We start from the raw sequence: 26975 nt of genomic DNA, 5'->3' as shown, positions 1-26975 counted from the left end.
AATGTTATAAGGGGCCCCCAACTTGGGAAAGGAAAGGCGCACCCCAGGAACAGAGGGCCGATTGATGTATTCACCCCCCCCCCACTAGACCTGTACGGCGTTGAATGACAGGGTGACTGACGTAACGTCTGGAGACTCCTTCGGACCTCCCCCTGAAGAGTTTCTTGCCAGCGTTGATCCCGCCTCTGGAGGCACAACACGATTTCCCGCCCCAGGAGTTGAACTTGCTCATGGAGATATTCTTTTACTTCCTCCTGGGAGCTGCTGATACGGGCCCGCAAGGCATCTTCGTGCCCGAGCGCACTTTCAGCAACCTCGCGGACTTTCTCATCCAGCCGGGTCAGTTGTTGTGCCAGATCTTCCCACGGAGGCGAGACATCCTCCAGGCATTCCTCCTCAGGTCCATGGTGATCTTCGAGGTACAGCGACTGCAACGAATCCACCACCTCCCGCACCGCTGAACACGCTCTGACCGTGACGTGCCGCGCCCCCGCTACTCCATCATCACACCGCGGCGAAGCAATGGTGTCGTCCTGCTCGGCACGCACTATAGACATATTAATTGGGGAAAATGTTTAAAGGCAGACAGCGATAGATATTTATTTAGATTCCTCAGAGAGGGCGCCACTTTATGTAACGGCCGACCCCTTTTACCCAGCCGGCAGCTACACCTCCAAGACCAGTGGCCTGGATAATTAACTGAGAGATAATCTAACTATCAAGCCGTACTTCTTACCAATTAAACTTTTCCCCACAATCGACGGTGAAAAATATAAGCACACACAAACAGGATGTAAAATTAAACAGATTATATGTATTAAGTGAAATGAAATAGAAAAATAGAAACATATAAATATAAATATCCCTCCACTCCAGCAATAACAAGACACCACCAAATATATATATATACAACAAAAACCCTCCCTTGTCCCTGTAACAAATAAACACACAACACGAATAACAACAATGAAAGACAAACTGAAAATGAATGAGTACGTGAGTCCGATAAAAAAGAAAATGTCCTGAAAGCGGATGACTGAATTAGTGATAGAGTTGTTTGATTCTCCCCGGAAAAAAATGGAACAGCCTCACCGTGAATCCTCGTGTATGTGGTGGATGATTAAGTCCTACCCCGGGGTATCTCGTGGTGAGGTCCTTGAAATAAATCCGGCAGATGGAAAACAAACTGGATGGATAAGCGCAATATGGAAAACAGGTACAGGTTGCTCGTGGTCGTAATGTTGAAACAAAATCTCCTTCTCTCCTCCCTCCCTTTCCTTCTTCTCCTGGTGGCTTATATAGTCCTGTGACGGCTGGGATTGATTGAAAACAGGTGTTTTTCCAGGTTTGCGGCTGTGGTCTCCTTCCATCATCCGTCCCCTTTTTCGGGGACGGCATAAACTGATGCACAAACAGTAAACGGGACAATGAAACGAGACGCACTCAGAACTGACATTTAAACACTATGTGGCCCCGCTACAATTTATTTATTAAGAAAAGTGACCCAGTGTTTCAATCAATGGGATGACAATCAGATGTAAGTGTTGGAGTCTCTGCCCTGGTTAAAGAACATAAATCTTCATGTTATGAGTGGGAGTCCCCAAGCATGTAAGTTTCACAAACAATTCCAAAATGCATACTAGAGGGGGAAATCCCATCAGAAACCCTGGCTAGATTCAAAAAGGGCCACTTAGAATCTATATAAAATAAAATTTTAAAAAAATCACAAAAATGCTCTGTAAGTACATGAAGCTGTGATGATCACATAAGACAAAAATGAGTTAACAGCAAAGGCAATCAAAGATGAAGTCTCAATACACAATCCAATTTAAAAACAGAGCAAAATGGTCAAAAATCCAAAGAATCTAAATAGCAAAGCACAGCAAAAAAAACAAGTAACACTCACAAAATACCTTAGCACATTCAAAATGAACCCTCATAATTTATAGGGCTGAGGGCCCGGCAGTTGGGGGATCACCCACAAAACACTTGAAACATAACACAGGCATAGAAAACAAAGCAGACAATACAGTAAATAAAAGTAACATTGACAATACCTCAATGTCTCAAAATTGAATCAAAAAGACATAAAAGAAGACCTTGAACCTTGTCCAGAACAGCAACCCTTGCTAAGATATAACATGTTTATCAAACAGGTTTGTGAAAGTGTGCCATGCCCCGATCAAAGGAGATTTCTGAGGATCTCAGAAAAAAAGTTGTTGATAGTGTCCAGGATGGAAAAAGTTACGAAATTTCTCTCTTTCCAAAGAGACTGGACTCCACCAGGCAAATAAAGGAAATTCAACAACATTGTCCTGAAGAGTGGTCAACCAACACAATATCACTCCAAGAGCAAGGTGTGCAATATTCCAAGTGGTCACAAAGGAACCCCAGGATAGCATCAATAGGTGTAGAGGTCTCTCTTGCATTCACTAATGTTTTTCACAAGTCCACCATCTGAGAACACTGAACAATAAAGGCGTGCATGGCAGGGTTGCTAGAAGAAAATCACTATTCTCCATGAAGAACACTGCTGCCTGTCTAAGGTTTGCTGAAGACCATGCAGATAAGCCAAAATGCTTTTAGAAGAATGTTCTGTGGATAGGTGAATAAGTTTTATGCTTGGTGAAAACAAAAACACTGCATTCCAGCATCTTATCTATGAAACTTCTGTGAAGCCTGCCTCTGGATCAAGATGTCTTGCAATCATTGATGGAATTGTGAATTGTACCAGCACATTCTTCTGGAAAATGTCATGGAATCAGTCCATAAAATGAAGCTCATGAGAAAGTGGGCCATACAGCAAGACAACAAGCCTAAATGCACATGTTATTCTAACAAAGAATGGTTAATGCAGAAGAAATTTCCTGTTCTGAATTAGCCATGTCCAAGTCCAAAACTTAATGCTATAGAAATATTGTAGAAAGATCTGAAGAAACAGGATGCCCTGCAACTTCCCTGAGTTGAGCCAGTTCTGTAAAAAAGAATTGGATAAAATTCCTCCAGGCTGATGTTCAGGGCTCATCAACATTTACCATAAATGTCTGATTCTGTTTCTCCATTATTAGCTTCTTTACACTGGCTGCCTGTCAGTTTTCCAATTGATTTTAAAATCTTGCTGCTAGTTTTTAAATCTTTACATGGGCTTGCTCCTGCCTATTTATCTGAATTGTGTGCTTTACACCAGCCATCTAGAGTGCTTAGATCTTCTGGTCAGTTGTCTCTGGTTGTCCCTCGTACCAAGTGTAAAACCAAGGGGGACAGGGCTTTTACAGCTGCTGCGCCTCGCCTGTGGAACTCTTTATCTCATTACATAAAGGAGTCATCTACAATTGAACTGTTCAAAACAAGACTAAAGACTCATTTCTATTCACTTGCATTCTGTGACCTTCAGTAATACTGATGGTCTCCTCTTTGTAATTATATAACATTACTTCTATGTATCATTTATTTTATTTATGTCCATTAATTTTATTTCTATTTATGTTATTTATGCTAATTGTATGTTTTTTTCTTCTTTTATTGTAAAGCACTTTGGCCACAGCATTCCTATGTTGTTTTAAATGTGCTATATAAATAAATTGACATTGACATAAATGTTTAGTTGAAGTTGTTGCTGCACAAGGTGATAACATTGGTTACTGAAAGCAGAGAGTCACATGCTTTTTAACACCTAAATAACCAACATTGATCATTTTCTGTAATAAATACTGTAAATGAAGAAGTACAATGATTTGTGTCATTTGTTTAGCTGGGTTCTGTTTATCTAGTTTTAGGACTTGCATAACAATCTGATTATGGTTTTGGTCATATTGACGCAAAAATAGAGAAAATTCTAAAGGGTTCAGAAGCCATCTAGCATCACTGTAAGTTATTATTAAAATTAGTCACATTTTAGTGCTGCATACACAATGGTAAAATCTTCACTCAGCGACTTCAAATCCAAATCAGTTATCAATTTAAACTTACACAAAGATAATTGAGTAAATACAATAACACAGTGATGATAATGGGTGATTAGTGATGTGCCTGAAGAGACTAAGTTCGAATCCATGCCTATTCATAGTCTTTGCTAAGGTTGTGTCATTGTGGCTTTTCAATGGCTACTCTTATGAATCTCAAAGTTGTGCAGTTTAGATTGGGTGGCAACTTTAAACTGACCCAATTGGAATGAATGACCATATACCCCATGACATCTTGTGAAAGGTGCTTGAAGATTATGGGGGCTGCTGCACTTCTGCCCAGTGGTGTTAGATTCCTTTGTTTGCAGTGTGAAAGTTGTATTCACATATTTACAGTAGCTTTAAGCCGACCCCTTCAAGGGTGTATTTTGCCTTCTCTGCTTTTGAGAATTCTTATAGGCATGATATCAAGGTACAGATGAAATATGAAGATATTCAATTTGGGGTCTATGCTGTCTGCTGATGATGATGTCCTCATGAATTTATCAGATGGTGATTTCTGGTACTCAGTGGAACATTTCCTAGATTTAAAACTGTCAGGAAGAGCAACTGTATCTCTAAATTTGAGGCCGTGGTCCTTTCCTGCAAAAGAATAGCTTGTTTCCTGCAGAGTGTGAGCAGCTGCTCCAAGTGGAAGAGTTGGAGATCCTCAGAGTATTATGTATGATTGAGGACAGAGGTGATCATAGGATCAACTAATGAGCCAATGTAGAAGTGACAGTTTTTCTGACATTGTACGAATTTATGGTGAAGACATGGGAGCTAAGTTCTTGGACAGCGTTAATCCCCAGCCTCTCCTGTAGTCATGAACTCTGGGAGGGGACTAAAAGAATAAGATAAAGAGGCCAAATTAAATTTGTTGTATAGAGTGACTGGACTTTACCTCCATTATAAAGGGATGGCATTAAAAAATACAGGATGGCTACACAGTTTCTTTGGACTGAGACGGTACAGTTAGTCTGGTTTTGGGCCTCAGGTAGAGTTCATAAAACTAGGCCCGAAACATTCTGGAAATGTAGCACATCACTTAACCTGTGTTGGAGTATCTAGAAACTTCTCAGAAGGAAGTTCAGATGGATTGATAGGGTCTGTTATGTCTGTGGAAAGACTGAGTTTGAAAGGGTCAAAACCAGGAGATCAAAAACACAAGCATCAAAGGCAATGCAAGAGAAGGAGACTATGGTCAAAAATTCAGAGCAAAAAGCCAGAACCAGGAAACATTAGAACTAATAGTCTTTTTAGAAAGAGCAATTTGAAAAAGGGTTTTGAATGAAACTTGGATAAGGAAGTAAATTCATGAGAAAAATGATCATCCAAGAGTCCACTTCTTTATCTGAGGTAACCAAAGTCAGTGCATGAACAACGGGAACAGCATGTGATGATGACCATGAAAAATACAAAATGGGAGATGAAATGGTCCAAAAAATGTGATAATTCTTAAAGCAATTAGAATTTCCAAAAATCATCATCAGATTCATATTCAGGAGCCATTGTTTTATGTTAATGTTACTTTCATGTATTCTGTGCATTGTGTATGATGCCTTTGTTATGTTCCATGTGTTTTGTGGATGGTTTCCCAAGAGGTGGGACCAACTGTCAATCACCAACAGGAACTGCCCTCTGCCCTATAATTCCAGAGGTTCTCCTTTCTCCTAGTTCCTGGTGGTTCATTTCAAATGCCCTAGGGAGGTTTGGTGAGTTCTTCTGTTTTGCTATGGTTTTGTGATTTTATGAATTTTTAATCCACTTTCCCCGTTTTTTGACCATTCTCTGCAATTGTGATTTGGGACTTTGTTGGCTTGGATTGACTTGTGTTTTAGGCAAGTCCATTTTGCCATTGTGTTCTTTGGAACGTCACAATATCACAAAGCATCTTTTGTGGAAATAAAACCTTTTTATTTTTATAAAGTTCCTGTATTTACACCACAAATGATCTGTGAATGTATATTAAAACTAATTGTAGTCAAGGCGTTCTCCACAGAACTGTTGTACTCGTGTGTAAAAGATTCAAGAAACAATTAAGGGGCAGAAAGAAGATGTTGCTCTTCTCTGTACTGCTTATAACGATCATCTCTAAAACGGCACAGTTTTTAGACATGAATCCATTTGAATATAACAGTCGACTTATCTTGATATCTAGGTATGCAAGACAGATCCAAAAAACCCTAATTTTTAGGCCATATGTGAACCACATTTTGTGCAGAAGATTACACCATTATAACCAATAGGTGTCTACAGCAAAAATGACCAGAAGGACTGGAAGCTGAGTTTGCCACATCAATCGACCCCCGGGGTTCACCCACTAATGGGATACAAGGAGTCACAGTTACTACTTTTTACAAAAGTTTGAGAAAAGGGGAATGGCAATATAGGCACGAGGAGTGTCTTTTTATGTTATTTCGAGGTGTCTGATCACGAACCTGATAAAGTTTTGATATTTGATTCTTTAATGGTGGTCCTAGCCCTCAAAGAGCCACTCTCAGAAGGTTACAAATGGAACATTTCAAATATAAGCATGTGGGCTATCATATTTGTTTTTTTCTATTATAATTGAGAATATTTAGGCTTTAAACATTTGTATTGAAGCACACATTTTAATATCTCATATATCTGGTGCAACTATTCTTGTTCTTCTACTTCATGAAGTAAATCATTACATTTATTACAAACACCACAAATTAGGCTTACACTAATTCAGTCTTTTTAGTTATTGTTTTTAACATTATAATATTGTTATCACCATGAAGCCATATTGGAATGTTTTCTGATGTGATCGCCACCATTTTGTGGTTTGTCTGCATGGTGATGGCCATAATGTGTGTGGCTGATATATATCTTGTCTTATGACACTCCACCTATATAAGATGGAGTCTGCAGCAGGCAGTATCGTAATGTTGGATCTCTTTGAAGCAGCATGTAGGTGTATTAACGTTTTTAAAATTTTACTTACAATTGTGTTTAGACGTATGTCTTTTATAATTTCCTGATTCCATTTACCATTTTTAAAACATTTTAGGTACTTATTTAAGGAGGATGTAGTACACAAGGTGCCCATCATCCTCCTGGTTACATTTTCAATTGCAATTAAATGCTGGGATTGCAGGAGCATTAGGGATTTGAGGGTAAAGGGATATGGCCTTTGGAACCACCACAGAATTTGTATTGGGGAGCTGCTGTGGCTCCTTATGCCCCTGTTCCCATATATTTTGTTTTTTATCCCATTGCCACTAAATGAATGCCAGTTTAGCTAAGAGAACTGCTCCTAAAGTTATCAAGGCCCCTCCTTGATTTTTTAACTAATTAATATGGTATATGTGCAGGAGAATCACTCCTAACACCCTACATCTAAATCTTGATGTTAGCACCTTCAGTTTCTGTTTGTTGTGCTTTAACTTTTTTATTTTATTTTTTTAGGAAGCTCCCTTTCATCTCCTGAAAGTACAATTCCCTTCATTATCCTGGGTGTGCTGATGTTCATTTTCCTTTTGGCAATGATTGCAGTTTTCCTCTGCCAGTGCAGAAAACGAATTGGCCACTACAATTTCAATATGAAACCAGGGGAGAAAAATTTCAATTTCCATGCTTTTGCTGAACGAAATTCTGTATAATTTAATACAACAGTTTTTATATTAATAGTATGCTGCTAACTTGCACTGATAATTTTGTGCTTTCTGTATATGTAAAGATCTTATATTTTTAATGAAATATATTGAGTAAAATCAGAAGATAGCTTATACTGTATATTCTATTGCCAATTAACACTACTGTGGCTTTTTACAAAGATTATGTATTATAAACAGGGCAGACCAGCATCATTTATTCACATGCTTGGTGCTGATCCCACTACACGAGGCTAACTAAGAATATTATATGAAATACTCTACACTCATTTTTCTTTTCCAGATAATTTGAATTTGGATGCTGGCTTTTCAACTCTCTAACACAATGCAGATTTTCCCAATTCCATATGAATGTATGAATAATAGATAGATAGATAGATAGATAGATAGATAGATAGATAGATAGATAGATAGATAGATAGATAGATAGATAGATAGATAGATAGATAGATAGATAGATAGATAGATAGATAGATAGATAGATAGATAGATAGATAGATACTTTATTAATCCCAAGGGGAAATTCACAATTAACATTCACAAATAAGTAATGTTAGCCTTCAAAAACATTTTACCTTAAATCTTATTATTTTAACATAGTCAAAGGCAACCAGAGAAGAAAGGGGGGTGCAGAATTGGGAATGAATGCAGAGGATTCCTAGGAGAGAAAGAGAAAAGCTGCAATGGCAATGTAAACACAGCTTTACATGCCATTATAGGAATCAGAGTAGCTTTGTTGAGGGAAAACTTAGAGATGATATCATGTATCTCCAGCGTAAACAACCTGGGGTCAACAGAGCTTGGCAGTGGCAGAGACCGAGATTAGAAAGGAAGAGCCTGCTGATACTTTAACTACATTGGTACGTGTGGAGAGATATAATAAGGCATTACAGTCTATCTATCATATAGTGCCTTTCATATCTATCTATCTATCTATCTATCTATCTATCTATCTATCTATCTATCTATCTATCTATCTATCTATCTATCTATCTATCTATCTATCTATCTATCTATCTATCTATCTATCTATCTGCATGCATACATGTATTTCCCACATTTCTGTGCTAGATCAAGTTGGTGGAAGAGTGAAGGTATGGATAGTATACAGGGTGTCTGAATTTTTAAAATATTCAGTAATGGTAGAATCCCTACAAATTAAAAGCAATATTTTCATGTGATTTAAGAATATTAGTAATATAAAAAAGTCAAGCCAATTTCTTAAAATGTAGGCTTAGACGCAGTATTGGAGCATGTGCACAGACGATAACTGGAAGCACAGAAAAATCTTTTCCATTTTTAGTATGTATCACTTACTGTATATATGCTTCCCAACAATTATGTTCCAGTAAAGTTAATTTATTTTATTTCTACATTGTAACCATAAAAATATAAAAATACATAATCATAATCATATTGTAGCTGTTCAAACTATCCTGCCATTCCTGCAATAGTATACTAAAGACCTCAAAGTTTTGGTATACAATATGCTGAAGCTTTGCCATTCGTGTTGTTATGGTTAAATGTATTTCTAATAATTCTGTTTTCTGAAGAAACAGATTTGTAATATGCATTGCAGTCAACATGTAACATTAAAAATACAAATAAAATCAGATTTGCATTGAAACAGAACTATTTTTGCAATTGTCTGCTTTTTCTGAAGTGTTGTCAGCATATATTCCATATAAATGAGATACACAGTGTAAGAAAACAAGACAGACATGCCCAAAGAGTGCTGGGGAATCAGTCAGGGACTCCCTGTTTTATGCCATCCAAGAGGAAAATGATATACCCCTTCATCGCAAGCACGGGTCTGAACTAATGCCATCTTGGGCGGTCTTCTAGGCTTCAAGCTTTGGAGACTGGCAGGGGTGGGGCTGAAGGCCCGTTTAAGGACAATTTCTTTCTGCATGTTGTAAGGATATTAAATAGGCAAGGCAGGATTTATAACAAATACTGAGTGTGAGCGTGCTGTTGTAAAAAGGTTTACTGAAGAGCTAGTCATAATCGCAATACTGAACATGTTCTTGTATATATATACTAGGGGGTTTGCCCCCTGCTCACTTCGCTCGCCAACCCCCCTGGCCTGCACTACTCATCAGCCATTTCGCATTTCTGCCACTTGCATTGTGAAAAGGGGTCTGAACGCATCCCAAGGAGATGGAGTTGCTCCTCCAAAACCCCCTCTTAAACGGTGATACAATGGTAAACAAATACAGCTTTTTTTTTACCTCCTCTTTGCTTGATCAGCTGCTGGATTACTGCTGTGCCACGTGATCTGCATCTCGCGCAGTGCTTCGAACATTTAAAAGCCTGTACAGCAGCTGGCCTACTCTTTGTCTTTTATTTCCAGCCCCGGGCATGGTTAAATCTCTTGGCACAAAGTCTTGTCCCGCGGGACATGAGTTCTTGATATTTTTTACTTTATAATTTAAAAACGGAACAATTATCTGAAAATCTAACAACATCACATTAAAGTTCGATAAATCCTGAAAAGAATGATACAAAATATATATGTAGGTTTTTAAATAAGCCAGATTTAAAGCGTGACAAAAAACATGACATAAAAAGTCACATAAAATCATTGCACTTTTAGGCTTAGGATTTTATGTATATACTAGTTGATTACCCAGTGGCTTCGCTCACTGAGTGCAAGGGAAAAAAATAAAATGTAGCCTATAAGTTATTAAACATTAAAACATTAACATTTAAGAAGTAAAGATACATTGAGCATCACTGGAGTGGTTTGGAGTAAACTACATTTTAAAGGCGCTATAACACAACAGGTAAGTAGTACTAACAGCAGCTAAAATGTATTTGGATTATCTCTCGGTAGTAGATCCCTTGTGAAAGGCGCTATACGACCGCTGTGGTATAGAAATTACATTTTCTATGTGATCGTCTAAATTTCTGCCTGACAACCTTGCACTACGTGCCTGTGATTTACTTATTAAAATAATTCATCACAAAAGGAACTTTGAATGTTGTGGGGTTTTAGTGACCCAAACTCACCTTAAGGGACAGTAAGTAGTAGTGCAGGGTAATTTACAAACAGAGTCGTGCTTCAGTGGTGCAGATTACACTCATTCGCAAAGATTTCCACTCTCCCAGGAGCCGACGGGGCACTTGAAGTGTCACAAACAGTGTGAGAAGAGAGGACATTGCCCGAAACTGCGAAGCTCTCAACCCCATGGAGCAGCCCGACATTCCGCGCCTCCCAGTGTCCATTTTGTTCTCACAGCACATTGTTTAGAGCTTGCCGCAGTTAAAAAGTAGAAAGACGCAAAGCTGTTTTCCTCATCTCTTCTACTATCAAGTACTGCCAACTAAAAGAAAGTTACAATGTGGCAGTTTCCGCAACAGTCACGTGGACGAATAAATAAAACTTCTGTCAGAATGCGCCTGGCGGTGGACGGGTCAGCGCTGTAGTCCAGAGAGGAGGGCTGGTAGAGGACAACGCGGGGTGTACTTCTATGGGAGAGATTGGCGTATTTGTGTTTACATCTTTTCAATATCAGTAAAATAACTCTCACACAAATAACAACAATTCGTAAAGACGATATAAAAATGACGTCCACAAACGAAGTGATTAGTTCCTGTGGTTAGTTCTGTGGTCATACGTAATTTCTATTTCATACGTAATTTCCATATCACGTGGTCATACGTAATTTCCGTTTCAAACGCGAAAAGAATTTTATATATATAGATATGTTTCATTCATTGTTTATATTCTTTCTCTGTTTGTCTTTTTGCTGGTATTGTATCATTGTAACTATCTTTAGGAGATGGACAAATAAGAATGTCATTGTACCACATTGTATGAAATTGAACTAATATGTGTAGTTGCGTGCCAGTTTGAGCTTATGGTGGACTGTTGTCTCATTCAGGGTTATTTCTTGGTTTGCCCCCACTATTGATATAGTCCAACTTTAAAATAAATGAGTGCTGATGGTGTGTGGATGAACATACTTTTAATTTTTGGTTTCCACTTTGATCCCATTGAAAATAGGAACTAAGATGAGTAGCTACATGTCATGTCCAGATGCGGTGTGTACTCTGAGCTCTGGGAAGCTCAATTCCATATCAGTACTACATAAAGGCACTCAGACTGTTAGATGCAGAAAGTGGCATTAGTTACACAAGGTGGTGGGGTGCTTTATTGTATAAAAGATGCTTAAGTGAATTTTCAAAGCTAAATTGCCACTATTAAAAACCTAAAATGATTTTATGAATGTTTTACCCTTTTATTTGAATATCAGAAGAGAAAAATAATATGAACATCAACAACAGACAAACACTTTATGCATTAAAGAGTCATTTGGGTTTTTCTGTAAGCAAAGAGCCAACTCCAACAACACGAAATTAAATTTGTCCATAGGCCCTGAGAGGAGATGAAGTTTGGAATCATGCTTGATGTATATTGTTAGTCATTAATATGATAATTGAATATATTAAATGTTCATATTGATACAAAACTCAACATTTTTAAAAGGAAATTGCAAGATGGCCAAAGATCTGGGATTAGCATTTACCATCATCCACCATTTGATCCAGTGATTTCATGCAGCCCAAAGAAGTAATGTGGGGCTGTTGTGAGCTCAGCTGGCTCTGCTCAAGGTGAAAGCAGGGGGTCAGATGCAATCAACAGGTAAGAGACTCCAAATGTAGTAAAGCTTACCCATGGAAAGATTGTTTGATATGGAATGTTACTTGCATGGAATGAGCTGGAGTGACTAGAAAGAACAGGTACTATACACCACCCAATGGCCCTTTAGATTCTCAATTCAAATTAAAGGTGACTTCCTTTATAAGACCATGAGTTAAGAATCTGCTTCCTTTGGTAGGGTTGCCTCCCAATTTGCATCTAGCAATTTAATATACTGTATACAGAAGCAAATTTCAAAGCAGGAAGGTTTGAGAAGGTTTGAAAATTCACCATCCATGCAGGATTCCACATCCCCTCCTATCCTGCTGTTTAACTACATTGTTGTTTATCATGGTAAGAGTGGTGATGAGGTGTGTATTGTTCTGTTGCATAAATAAGAATTCTACATGACAATACTAGAAAGACTAAACTTAGGTCACACCATTGGTTAATGTTCCAGTGAGAAAATGAAATGAAAATTAAAAGAAGTAAGAAAAAGTTACAGGTTGCACAGCCACTGTGAAGAATGGAGGCAGACAGTACATTGGAAAAGATTTTCCTTTCTACATGCTGGCAATCTCTTGGGATTGTCCCTAACCTGCTGATAAATATTTTGTATGTCTTTATTTATAAACTAGATAAAGCAAATGTAATATTAGATGTTTCTATAACATGTTTTACTTCATTGATAAGAATAGCGGTGCTTTGATGTTTAACTAACCAACCTCCATAAGTTTTAGGACTGACTGGATGTGAATTTATGGTGAGGGGGATGAGGCATCAGACCAGCTTGGCACAGGTGGCTGTGTTTGGACTTAGACCCTATAATCTATTCACTGCAGAAAGGCCATAAACTGTTTAAACAGAGTAACTGGGGGATAAGTTTTACCTGATAGCTTTCATTGGTAACTTGTCAAGAATGGACAGGAAAATTAATTGTAGTGGTCTAAAGTATGGCTGTTTATGAATCAGAGGCCATTCTGTACTACGATGCCTCATTGGTTTGTGTTTTCTGGTAAACGTGGTATAAATTTGGTCGCCTCGCTTTTACCCCTCTCTCTCTCTCAACATCAGGCCATGAAGAGAAGACCATGATAAAGACAACTCTATTTCATCAGCCATACTGAAACAGGCATGTGGCCTGTTTCAATACTCCATTCAAAGGCCATGTGGTAACAAAGCAAGCGTGACTGAAGATATGCTGAGAGCCGCCTATGGATGGAAAGTGTACTTCTACTTCGGCTCTAAGTGTATGTTTTGCCAATATTCACATTATATTCCTCTTCCTTAATATTTTGGGCATTTTTATCAATAATATATAATTAAATGTGTAACTTAACTTCTGTTTGTCTCTTTACTCTGTCGAATTCCCTGAAGAGAATTTAGAAGGGACGAGGGGAGGAAGTGATAAAGTACCTGATCATAGAATGGTAAGTGTACAGGATATGAGACATTTTAGTAAGGTCTACACAATAAAGAGAATTAAGAGGAAAATGGGGGCACCATAGGACCTTACACAATAAAACACCCGTAAAAGCTTTTCATTTTATTCATAAAAATGTCCTAGTCCAGTGTTGTTGTGTATGTCCAGCACAGAATGGAATGTCTAAAGTAGGAAGCTGATGAGGAGTGCAAGAAGATGTTCAGATGAGAAAGAATAAATGTGCTGCATGGTTTAAATATCAGAAGAGAGTCAAACATAAGAAAATGAAGGAGGAGGAACCCATTGAAGACCACACGGCCTTGTCCAAAGATATATTCTGATCTGCTAGTGGTGGTACAAACAGCATTTAAGCAAAGGGTGATAAAGATATGCATAAATAACTAGGCAAAAGACTTTACTTTGTAAATTATGTCTGACACATTTTGCTCTGGCCCCTAAAAATGAATGTAACATTATTTAAGCACAGACAATATCAATACACATGAAGGCTACATACGTAGAGCTCTACTAGAGCACTGACTGTGCACATTCTTTTGTCACATACTCATGACAATGTGATTTTGGTACTATGAGTTCAGCTATAACAAATGCAACTGTTTTTAGAGATTGTCTTTATGGCTGTTGTATGTGATTCTTGGCTGGCCTCTCTGAATGTCCTTATCCTCATCTGCCACATGGGGGTGCTGCTGCTGCTTGTGTCTCTGTGGTGTTGACTTATGTCGCAAGGTCAAATGTAAATCGAGACATTTGTTAATCGATAAGCAGTCCACTGATGGCCTGCAGATGTCATGTTGATTCTCATTTGGTTTCTAACATGAATTGCATGACATTCTCAAGCACACTTTATCCAAAACTGTGTTGCTGTGGAACAGGCAGGCAGAACCTACACGTAAAAAGAAAATATTTTCTTGTGTTTGACATGAGTTTAAATCTACATGCTGTGTAACTGTAACATAACCTAGATAACACCAATTCCAGTTTTCACTCTTTAAAATCTACTATTTGGTTCAAAGTCATGACTTCTTCATCTTTAGGGTCTTCCTAATGTGAAAGATCAGCCTCGACACAGACAGACACCAAGGACACACAATGTTCTTCTGCACTCACACAGTGCACCAACCATCACAATAAACTCAGTCCTTTTTACTTTCCTTTTTCTTTTCTTCTCTATTCTTCAGCCACCTCTACTCCTCACCTCGCAAGCGCCGTCCTCTGCCTCCCGACTCCGGCTCGACTAATGGTGTGAGGCAGCCTCTTTTATACTGTCCTGGATGTGCTCCATGTGCTCCATAATGCTCCGGTTGTGGCGGAAGTGCTGCAGTCCATGGCTCTGTAATCATCCGGAATCCCCCCGGTAGTGGCCACGGGCCCCAACAGGGTTGAGCTTCTAAGCTCTGATCCCGTGGCCCCATTGCAGACCAGGGTGGTTGCCCTCTCATGGCCATGGGGAGGTATTGTCCCTGTCCCGGTTCATCCAGGCGTCCCGGCTGGGCAGGTTCCCCAGCCGTCCCCCACACTAAGCACAAAAAAACAAAATAGTGCAGTGGTATCAATGTTGTAAAATATCACAGAAAGTGGACAAAATCAGTGACTAGAAGAGAAAGACTAACAAATCCAAGAAAACACGTTGTAGTCGTTAAGACTTTGGACAAGCTCTGGAGTTATGGGGTCACATCCCGCTACTGGCACCGTGTGACCACAAGCAAGTCACTTCAACTGCCTGTAAACCATCTGGAAAGACAAAAGAAATGCAATCATTTCTCAGATGTGGTAATTCACCTTGGATAAAGATGTCGCCCAACTAACAGGAACATTTTCACCCCTCTTGAGCTTTCATTCATAGAACTGGTCATTTTCCATTATTTGTAAGTTGTGACGTGTGGTATGGTGGCACAATTCGTAGCTTTACAGCTTCAATGTCCCTCTGTCCAACTCATCTGTGCCAAGTTTTTCATGCTCTCCCCATATCTAGATACTTTGGTTCTTCCTCCCACACCACAAAGACAGAAATGGGGATTCTAACTTGAATGGCAGTGCGTGTGAGTGGTCTGTGATAGACACACACTGCGTTCACAGCCGATTCCTGTCTTGAACCAGATGTGGCGAGAATGCACTCTGTGACTGTAAGATGTATAAGTTATTTTTGAGATATTACATTATTAATTCAGACTAATGTATTGTGATACTATGAGCGCAGTTTATGGACCATGATGCAGCAGGCTTCTATGAAACCAAATACTTGCAAATGCAGCCTGACATTAGTGCCAGTGCTACAATATGTGGCCTTATTGGTGTAACATAAAAGGATGAGGATTTGCAGAATGTGTGTTCACTTTGCCAGGTTCACAACACAAAATCCTAATTTAAATACAATATGCAGATTCGAAAAGAGAATAAAATGTGGAGATACAACTTCTTCTTGGCTATGTCCTGTTAAAAATGGGTTTAATGTCGGCTCATAAACATTTAAACAGTTTATGGCAGCCACTCAAACTAGAGCCTTGCTTTCTGATATTTTCCCCATTCCACACACACACATTTATACACTGAAAAATGTCCACCTTCCTTATGTATCCCTGTTTTGATGTAATTAATGATTCCCTAGTGTGAACATCTTTAGAATTACAGATGAGAGGAGAATCATCTGTTGTACTTTGAAGTGATCTCTGCCTAGGGGGATAAGAGGCTCGTTGTCTTATGCTCCATTTTTTAACCCACAAGCATTCATCCTTATCAATAAAGAAAGCACTCCCTGACCCCATGATTAGTGTCTTTGAACACCGGGGAGAGTGCTGTTGGGCGTTTCTGTGTTCGTATTTCAACTTCACAGCAGGCAGTGTGCATTGACAGCCAAGGCTGATGGTTCAGACTCAGAGTAGGAATCATTCAACCTGCTTCTCCTCTAATTCTACTCAAAGCGCTTTATATAGACAATGAGGAGCCACTTCAGCCACTATCAATGTGTAGCATCCACCAAGATAATGCAACAACAGCCATTCTTGCACCTGTACACACACCAAACACTATCTATTAGGTGGTAAAGGGGTGAGAGAATTTTTATTTCAATTTGTTTTTGACCAACATTATTTTAATATGATTTATTTTTTTTATTTTCTTGGCACAACACTCCAAGTAGCATCACGTGACTGTGTCTGTTGTGTTGCTTATATCACAGGATGTGACGCCAGAAATATTGTGCTAGTCACAACTTTCACTATCCCACAGTGGATACACCTGCTATTCTTTGTGACTCTTAGCAATAATTCATTTCTAAACATGTAGTCCATAGCACTAGGTATTTTAACTCTTTTTTGATCTTAGGCTTCTAATTTTGTTTTTGCCCTTGGTTTTCTTTGCATAATCTCTTTTCTTTATCAGTTATGACCTCTGCTTGTCTTCGATTACAGTTTTTGACTTACATTTATCATCTCCTGGTCCTTCCTTTTTGCTCACAATAATCCCGAAAGATTATACAGTACTGAATGTCTTCTTGTGAATAGTAATTCACAAGATAAGTTTTTTGAAAGAAATCTGCAAACTCAGATGATGTGCAAGTACGCAACACTGACTTATACCATTACAGTAATGACAAAATGTGTCCCACACTCCCAGATGTACAATAAAACAGCACAAAATGGCAGGACCCATAAAAAACAAAATAGAATTTCAGGAGAATTTATACAAAATGAAAAATGAAAAAAATAAGTTAAAACAACAAATAAATCCTTGACCTCAAAACAACACAAAGTGATAACTTAGTGATTCTTTGAGGCCAAGAAACAACTATAAAAAATTAAAACAAAAAATCACAACAGAATTGAATTAAATGGGTTTGAAGATGTCATGTACCTTGTTAGATATTACTACATATGTTTTTAATTTTATACTTAGATTTCTCATTATTAAAAAAAATAGTAAATGCTGATTATTTAAAATCCAAGAGAAGTAGTTGCTACTTTTATAAAGTCATTTAAAACGCAAAACATCGTTTGATATCAGTGACTAAGTGCTGCATATTACACGACTCTCAATTTCAGATTTTTTCAGTGTTTCCATCCATCCATTATCCAACCCACTGAATCCGAACACAGGGTCACGGGGGTCTGCTGGAGCCAATCCCAGCCAACACAGGGCACAAGGCAGGAACCAATTCCGGGCAGGGTGCCAACCCACCGCAGGAAACACACACACACACACACCAAGCACACACTAGGGCCAATTTAGAATCGCCAATGCACCTAACCTGCATGTCTTTAGACTGTGGGTGGAAACCCACACAGACACAGGGAGAACATGCAAACTCCACGCAGGGAGGACCCGGGAAGTGAACCCAGGTCCCGAGGTCTCCCAACTGCGAGGCAGCAGCGCTACCCACTGTGCCACCGTGCCGTCCTTCTTCAGTGTTTGCTTCATAAAAATATTTTTTTCTGAAAGGAAACCTATTCTGTCTTCTAGTAAAAGCAAAAAACAATAGGGAAATAGTCAAAGTAAAAAAAAGGCCCAAACAAAAATGGTCAGGGATGTTGTCATCCTTCAAAGCCTCTTTCAGGCAAAAGATTAAAAATGCTTCCCTTGATGGAGCTTTTTTGAATTAGTTATAGAAATAAATATCAACTTCCGGCAATGTCATTCTTTAAATTGCCTATGGGGCATAATGGTGGGACCACTGGGGCCAAACCAGAAGGGACGTTAATAGACATTGTGTAAATCATCTGGTAGTCTGCGGGTGAAAGAACAGAGGCTGTTAGGGGGGGGATTTCGATGTGCTTACCCCAGTAGTGGCTCATGGATGCTCTTATGTACTACGCATGTGCAACAACAGATTCAAAGCAGAAACTGAAGCAGATGAGCTGCTCGTTGGATGAAGATGTTTATTCTTTAAGTTAAGTAATCCAGCATCCTTTATCAGACCTGCTTAATCTAGTTCAGAGTTGAGGCTAAGCACTGGGAGCAGTGTGGGGACCAACTCTGGAGAAGATATCAGTCAGAACTGATCTCTTTTTAACTATGAACATTTAACCCAGAACATTAAAACCTATTAAGAAGTGAAGAAGGCCTGCCTTTTAGATCTTGTTATATTGTAACAAATGCCATCTACGAGGGGTGACCTGCTATGCCTCACTAACCTAATTTGGATGGTTACAGGTCCAACAAAAGGCCAACACATTCACCCAATTTCATTCCAAACTCTTCCTGTCCCTTAAAAAAATCAACTTAGTTATTCTCAGGAAGGAAAACAAAGACACTTCTATCAGCATAGGATCAGTTATGATGAATTATGACATTTGTAACATAAAGTACAGACGACACACTCTCAGTGGTTGAAGTGGATCCCCATTATCAGTGTAAAGCACTTTGAGTAGCTAGAAAAGTGTTACAAAAATATTATTATTATTACTAATGAATGCTCCCCCCCCCCCCAATTCACAAAACAAATCTGAACAAACCCAAATTACCAAAATTCCTATTAATTTGACAAATTACATTACATATAACAGTCCATATAACACAAAAAGTTATTGTTATTTTATCTTTGTGGATCTCAAAGCCTTATAAAATGGCTTCTGGCCATGGCAAAACTTGTGACAATGACAACCAGTTTCTGCAAAGAAACACTGATGCTGAAGGACTGCCATCTGATGCCATCCCAGTGTCCTGAAGTTCACAGACAGCATATACTCCCTATATGACACCACAGATAAATAGAAAAAAAAAGAAAAGTGACTGCACTATGTGGCAGTGCTACCATTTTTCTACTGTATCCTAGTAGGTCTACTACCTTCCCTCTATAATTTCACTTTAAGCACTTTATAATGTTGCTGGTTTTTCTGTCCTCCCTTCACCTACTTTAAACTTCACAGTGAAATTACTTTATGCAGCGTTTTCAGTGCAATCAAAACAACTGATTTGCCCTTCTCCGGATTCAGAACCTACATTTCAGACACTGTTTTTAGGTGCGTATAAAACACAAAAGCACCTATTGCTGTTGTCATGTTTTCCTGCTGATCTGTCCGTCTGCATGAAACAACAACAAAATTGGTCCAAGTGGACTAGAATTGTTGAAATTTGGTAAACATGTTCTTGAAAGAAATTTGTAGCTTATGATCACTTTTTATTTCTCAAACGATACATGTTGTACAAATTAATGAAATTTTAAAAACTCTTGCAAATCCTCTATCTCAAAACGGAAAAACATTCTATGTAAGTTCAAGTACTGATTAATTTAATCTTTCAAAATGAATCTTGAGAAATGTTAGTTCATCTTGTATATTTTTTCTTTTCTACTCATCCAATAGCCACTCCTCATGGCAAAGTAAATTCCCTGTACAAGTTCCTCAACCTCCAGCAGAGCCGCACTTATGGTTAGGAACTCACTGAACTTGTGATTGCAGGAAGACATCAACATCGATTGTAATTCTTCTGGGAGTAATTCTCTTAAACATATGAACCACAATTAGCCAGAGACCCTCCACAACCAATAATTTCACAATAATCTTGAGTTGATCAAATATTCTTAATTCAAAGAAGGTGAAGCAGGACAAAAAAGTATATGCTAAGAACAGTTTATTCATCCAATTAATAAAAGAACATTAAGAATATGACAAACGAACGGAGACCACTCAGTCCATCAAGCCTGTTTGTTTAGCTAATAGCAAAGCTGCCCCAGCATCTCATCCAGAATCTTCTTAAAGGTTGTCAAGGTTTCTGCTTCAACTACGTGTCTCGGGAATTTGTTCCAGAATCCCACAACTCTTAGTGTAAAGAAGTGCTTCCTGGCTCCAGTCCTAATTAGAGTCCCCCTAATTATGCAGGTAAGGTGCTCATGATGGTCACCTCAGCTTCACTTTCAATTGTTCACAAGTCTTAATTTAATCACAGGAGCCTTGGGACTCCATTGTCTGACTTTGGCGCCCTTCTTTGGGTGTTTTCAGTGTTTTTTAAATGAAAATCTAAAAATAAAGCTGAAGGTGATTTAATTAAAATTTATCTTTTGAGGATTTTTTTTGTGTTCAGGTCATTTGCTTTAGAGGTTTCCCTGTGTTGGAATGACTCTTTAATTTGAGATTTTTTCCTTGCTTTTTAATTGGTCATTTCCTTTGCATTAATTAATGAGTAATTCAACTTTCTGTTTCATCTCTTTTTTGTAACTATAGATTTATTATGGGCGGCACGGTGGCGCAGTGGGTAGCGCTGCTGCCTCGCAGTTGGGAGATCTGGGGACCTGGGTTCGATTCCCGGGTCCTCCCTGCGTGGAGTTTGCATGTTCTCCCCGTGTCTGCGTGGGTTTCCTCCGGGCGCTCCGGTTTCCTCCCACAGTCCAAAGACATGCAGGTTAGGTGGATTGGCGATTCTAAATTGGCCCTAGAGTGTGCTTGGTGTGTGGGTGTGTTTGTGTGTGTCCTGCGGTGGGTTGGCACCCTGCCCAGGATTGTTTCCTGCCTTGTGTCCTGTGTTGGCTGGGATTGGCTCCAGCAGCCCCCGTGACCCTGTGTTCGGATTCAGCGGGTTGGAGGATGGATGGATGGATAGATTTATTATGGTCAAGTGTATTACTTATTGCTAATACAGCCTTTTGAATTCCTTTTTGTTTAAGGGGTTGATGTTTTTTCTTTCCTCTTATTATTTATACTTGTGTCAATTTGGTAATTTTAGCCTTTCTGTTTTTTTTTTTTTTTTGTTTAATATTTTTTATTTAGTTGACATTCTTTTATTTTGCCTTGAGAACTAATCATAGCACTGACCATGGACAGCTCCTGGCCTTCCCGTAACACCTCATATAATATTGACCTTAAAGAGCCACAAATAACATGGCAGCCCCTCAATTACATCCATTGAGGGACAACCTTTTTTGCAACACCGTTAATTAAATGTGAACTATAGAGAACTTACTTGTGTATCCTGAGTGTGGTGGTTGTGAGGGATATCTCAAAATTCAAGAATGTTCACTTTCCCACTCTTCACTCTGTGCCTCCTCCTCTCCTTGTTTGCACTTGCTCCTCTCCAGTTCTCTTATTTTCCTGCTCCTTTTCCTCCCCACCTCTTGCTCTTTCTCTTTCTTTCCAAGGTGTTTCCTCTGTCCAGGAATTAATCAATTACCTTAAAACCTGTTTGCAAGTCTACTATGCTAGCACATGATGACTTTCTTTAGGCCTTCTTATAGTAAATGCCTAAGTATCACATAGAGTGGGTTTATTACAGTAGACTACACCTCACTTTTATTCATCCAATATTAAAACCTCTTAATCTTGTCCAGAGTAATAATGTTGAGCTCAAAGAAGAACCCAAGCAACAGTTTGGAGCTGCCAAATAACCTTTGGGATGTTGGCGGAACACTGGAGCACCCAGAGAAAAATTCCAGGCATGGGGAGAACATTTACACAAATAGCTGTTTCAACTGTTTTTTTCAATTTAATGTATTTGATTTGGAAAAATAAAATAAAAACGTATAATATTATAACACATGTGAAATGCCTAAATCTTTTAAGGTAAAATGGCAGCAGAGTCAAGGCAGGCAAAACTGACAACTGAGTGCAAATGTGATTATGGGGCCAAGTCGACTGCCTGTTAGTTTATTTATGAAGCAGCAGCATGTCTGAAGTAAAGTGGCGTCTGCCTATGTGTAGTTAACATACAGTATGTTGTCACGTGAGCTTTTGCTACACCAGGGACATTGTCTATGCACTCCTAACTGAACTCCTCGCAGTTGGGCGCCAAGATGAAAAGGCAGATTAGGCAGCAGACGAGCCCCTCCACTTTTCTTCATTCAAGCACAAACCTCCAGAGATTAGGCTGAGTGAACAAAGCACTCAGCGCCAACAGCACTTTACTGTATGTTCCTGGATGTTAATTCTCTAAAACTTCCCTCCACTCCACTTCTTGTTCTGTGCATATATATTGTGTGCCCTCAGATTTGTAGGAGAAACTAACTGGCTTATCTGGTTATGAGTTAGGCGTGAGATGTTTTTCACCAATTCTACTAAAATGATTATTTTTATATCTAGTACACGATACTGGTCATTTTTATAAAAGGCATCATCATGAATGTTATTCTGCTTGGCATTTTTTTTGCCCTCAATTGTGCTGCCAGGGATTACGTTGGAGACTTCATACATCATATAAATGAAGGGAGGGTGAGGCTACTTCAGAAGCTCAGCTGCGCATGAATGGAATGATCAAATTAGAGCCGACTTTAGAACAGTAACCTCAATGATGGGCTGCTTTCAAGTGTCAAAAGTGAAGCAGCTGGAGGGCATGGATTCCCCAGGCGTTTGTTGTATTTAACAGGCCACAGACACCAGTGATGCATGCTGGTGAAGGGCACATATTGGGCAAGACTGATTCTTTTCAAAAATAGTCCTTATCCAGATGTTCAAGTGGCTACAGTAGACCTCATTATCATTTTGCTGAAGCTTTATTTCCTTTGTTTCTTTCCTTTGATATGTGATCTTTTTAAAACTTAATGAATCATATACTGCCCCAGCTTAGCTCACTTACTTCACTCTGAAATACATACAAGTGGTAACCATCAGGTTTTAAGTCTGAACCTAAAAATGGTATTCTACAATATTTATTCTATACTAGCCATAGTACTTGTCTTTCATCGCATCACCAAAGCCAAACTGACCAATCAGATTGCTCAAAGACAGTTGACACAAAGACCTCACTATTTTATTATATAACAGATGTGCCCCAAAATCAGCTCCTGTGTACGAAAATATGTGAGTTACATGATTCCAACGTTTGTGGTTTATAGTGTTGGTTTCTTCTTCCAGAACTAAGTCAAAGTATCCTGCGTCGAAGATACAATGTCACATAATTAACATGTACAAGAGAACTCCTTTGTGCCAGAACATCTCTCGAAAAATGACTCAAGGCCTAACTAGTCTTTGACATCGACTTCAGGAAAAAATGTTGCCACCCCAGAGCAAACTGTAATCAAGAATGTAAGAGTGATGGTGCACGAGATAGCAAACACTACAAAGATCAGCTGAATCCATTTCTCATGAACAACATGACCAGGGCCTGTGTACGTTGGGATCTCAGAATCTTGGCTTATGAAACAAAAAATCACCTTATCCAACATTCCAAAGAGAGTCTTAAGATAGCAGATTTGAATTGGGAGAAATTTCAGAAGCATTCCATAACTGGGGGTGAGACTGGGATATAATACAATGGCCCATTGTGCAAACTAGAATTGAAACACCAGAAACCAGACAATACTTCAACACAAAGAAGTTTCAGCAGTATAAGCCAGATCATGTATAGTACACAATTGCTTAAGATGTTGAAGGTATAATTCATATGCATTACATACCTCAAAAGGTCCACATTGTAAGGAATTGGTTCTTAATTATTTTTTGTGAGTTTTTCTTTATCAGTATTCTTGTATGACATAGAGAAGAACCTTTTTATAAAGTCACTTTATTAAATTATAGCTTACTTTATGTTTTCTAAATTATTTTCGCCTCTTTCACCATAAGGTTGTATCTTTTTATGTCTCCCATTGTTAGGATAGCGTCCTGCATTGTCAGGGGCCGTGTTCTTGTTATGACTAGGAGTCCCAAGACATGCAAGTCCCAAAAAGATGCAAAAACAGTTCTTATAATACCCACTAGAGGGGGATATACCACCAAACCCTGGCTAGATAAGCAGGCAAACACAAAAACCTCATAAAAATAATAAGGTTTTGTTTTTCTCAAAAATGCTTTGTCACACAGATAAGCTCCATAGAGCACAATGGCAAAATGGAGCTGAATAGAAACACAAGGCAATCCAAGGCGAACACAGTCCCAAATACAGTAATCTGGAAGTGTAATCAAAAACAGAACATGATGGGCAAAATCTCGAAACTAACAAAGCAAAAAAAATGCACAAGAACTCATTGAACTCACAGAGCACATTCACAATGAACTGCCAGGAACTACGTGAGACTCTCCAATTTATAGACACGAGGGCAATTCTAGGCAGTGATTAGCAGGTGGTACCCAACTCCCTGGAGAACCACCCATAAAACACATGGAACACAACCAAGGCATTGAAACTTAAACACATGCAATAACAAATAAACTTAATGCATATAAAAGAAGCAGTAAAAATGACACAAAACATAAATTTGAACCCCAGCCAGGTGGGAAACCCTGGCTGAAACACAACAGTACCCAGAAATCTTGATGTTCCAGTAATGATGAATAAGTTAAAAGGTCATCTTTCAGAGCACTTCCTCATTCAAGTTTGTGAATACCTAAACTCTTTGTTACAGTAAATGATCTTTACTGAAACCCTTTTTTTTTGCTCTCCTGGTTTTGACTTTTGCTCTTGATAATTTTGATCTTTGCCACTCCCTGTGGCATTAACTGTGCCTTTTCTCCCTTAAATATCTTACTAATACCTTTCCTTAAAAAACACCTTACTAATAGTGTTCTAGCAGAATATACATAACCATAACTAACTTTCTATTGCTTGGAAAGTCAATCAAGGAATTGAATTGAGAAAAGCTATCAACCATCTGCTCTGCACAGGCTGTAAAGAGTGCTTTATGAAACTGTGGATTAAAGGGATTGTTGTGAATGGTGTTTTTCTTCAGTTTTCTTGAGGAAAATCTCAACTAATCTTTTACAAAGTATGCATTAATATGGGTCAAGAAATTCAAATCTGGCATCAGTTTTTATCCAAAAGGTGTTCCTAAAAATTTGAAATATTTTTGCTTTTTATAGCAATGCCTGTTTACTTATACCCACCACCATTTCCTGAAGTTTGTTTAGTTGGCTGGCATGGCAAGCTTACCCAGAATCCTCTGGAACTCCCATCTTGTGTCATTATAAAATTTGATTCACACATTTACGCTTTATCCCAGATTGGAATCTTCTCTGTGTTAGTGAATTATGTTTTAGTACTATATAGAATTTGGCATGTCTCAGAAATCTTTTTCTGAAATAAGACTTTGTTGGATTTATTTTGGGCCTTGGCAAAAGATCAGTTTGACTTCCTGGTTATGAAACATTGCCCAGATCTGTGACTACACCTAATCTCCTGGGGCCTCATGTATAAACAGTGTGCACCCACCAAAAAGGTTGTGTATGCCCGTTTCTATGCTCACATCGAGATGTATAAAAACTAAACTTGGTATAATGCCAAGCAACATTTTCACATCAGCCTCAGACAACACATTTCTGTTTGGTTTTCTAAACAGGCAGCACCCAGTGTCAAAGCAGTGCTACAGTCTCTGTGTGGTTTCTCTTTCTTTCTTAGATTTGCAGCCATAGTGCGGGCTTTACCAAATACACCAAAATTAATTGTATATCATTTCTAAATTTAAAGTACTTGATTGTAATCATTCTATAACAATTTAACGGTCCACAGAATGGTCGAACTGTTCAAACTACCGTGGCTGCTTTAGTGTTGTTAGAAGACATTGCAAAAGGAAGAATTACAAGAGAGTGTGTATTTAGAGATCATGCTGATTTCTTGTCCCATAATGATGAGTGGCTTCTAAGTTGATTTCGAGTTCTAAGAGCTACCCTCTTGGAGCTGTGTGCTGAACTGTCGCCGGCTTTACAAAGTCAGACTTTGAGGAATTGTACTCTACCTGCTTCTTTGCAAGTTCTGTTCATCCTCAGGTTTTTAGCTACAGGAGCTTTTCAACATGAACTGTCTTACTGATCAAGTATATATCAGTCATCACTGAGTTGCACCATGCTAGCTGTATGGGTGGAGTGGTTGACTGCACGCACTTTGCTATAAATGCGCCTTCAGTGAATAAATTTACTTATGTAAATGGAAAGCATTTCTACTCTATTAATGTGCTGCTCTATAGTCCACAGAAAGTGTGTCTCATTGTGCAAGCATGTAGTGGGCTGCATAATGTGGCATACAATCTTGGCTTGCCCGTACCTGAAGAGATAAGGTATGATGAACCTGACCCACCAAATGATCAGCCAAGTCAGACAGCGTTACAACTTTGTTTAAATGTAATTAGCAGTATGTAAAAATAGGTAATCAATGCAGCTTTTTTTTCACCAATTCATTTGATTTGTGGTCAATATCACATAGTACAGGCCTTATATCCCTTAGTTCATTGGCCACATCTCTTACAGCATCCACTATTGCATTTTGTGACTCCAGAACAGCATCCGTCAGCACATGGCCAAATAGTCGTCCAGCAGTTTCTGAGGCAGAGGTGTGTGTGCAGTCAGCTCCTGAAGATGTCCTTGGAACAGCAGCACTGTCACTGCCTTGTGCCCCCTTTTTAAATATTGTCTGAAACAGAATAAACGGTAATACTTAATCTGCTGACTACTTGCTTA

General features: G+C 38.8%; 1 protein-coding gene across 1 annotated transcript in view; it reads left to right on the top strand.

Moving 5' to 3' along the window:
• The window catches only part of umodl1 (uromodulin-like 1), a 196802-nt gene extending 189232 nt beyond the window's left edge, over positions 1–7570 (top strand). Inside the window, exon 32 of the mRNA XM_051926635.1 lies at positions 7377–7570. Coding sequence (XP_051782595.1) covers positions 7377–7570 — 194 coding nt within the window. The remainder of the gene's footprint in view (positions 1–7376) is intronic.
• Positions 7571–26975: the final 19405 nt, after the last annotated feature.

The sequence above is a fragment of the Erpetoichthys calabaricus genome, chromosome 4, assembly GCF_900747795.2.
Source record: "Erpetoichthys calabaricus chromosome 4, fErpCal1.3, whole genome shotgun sequence".
Lineage (NCBI taxonomy): Eukaryota > Metazoa > Chordata > Cladistia > Polypteriformes > Polypteridae > Erpetoichthys > Erpetoichthys calabaricus.
Note: the sequence above shows the minus strand (reverse complement) of the source record. Positions and strands in the feature narration are given on the sequence as shown.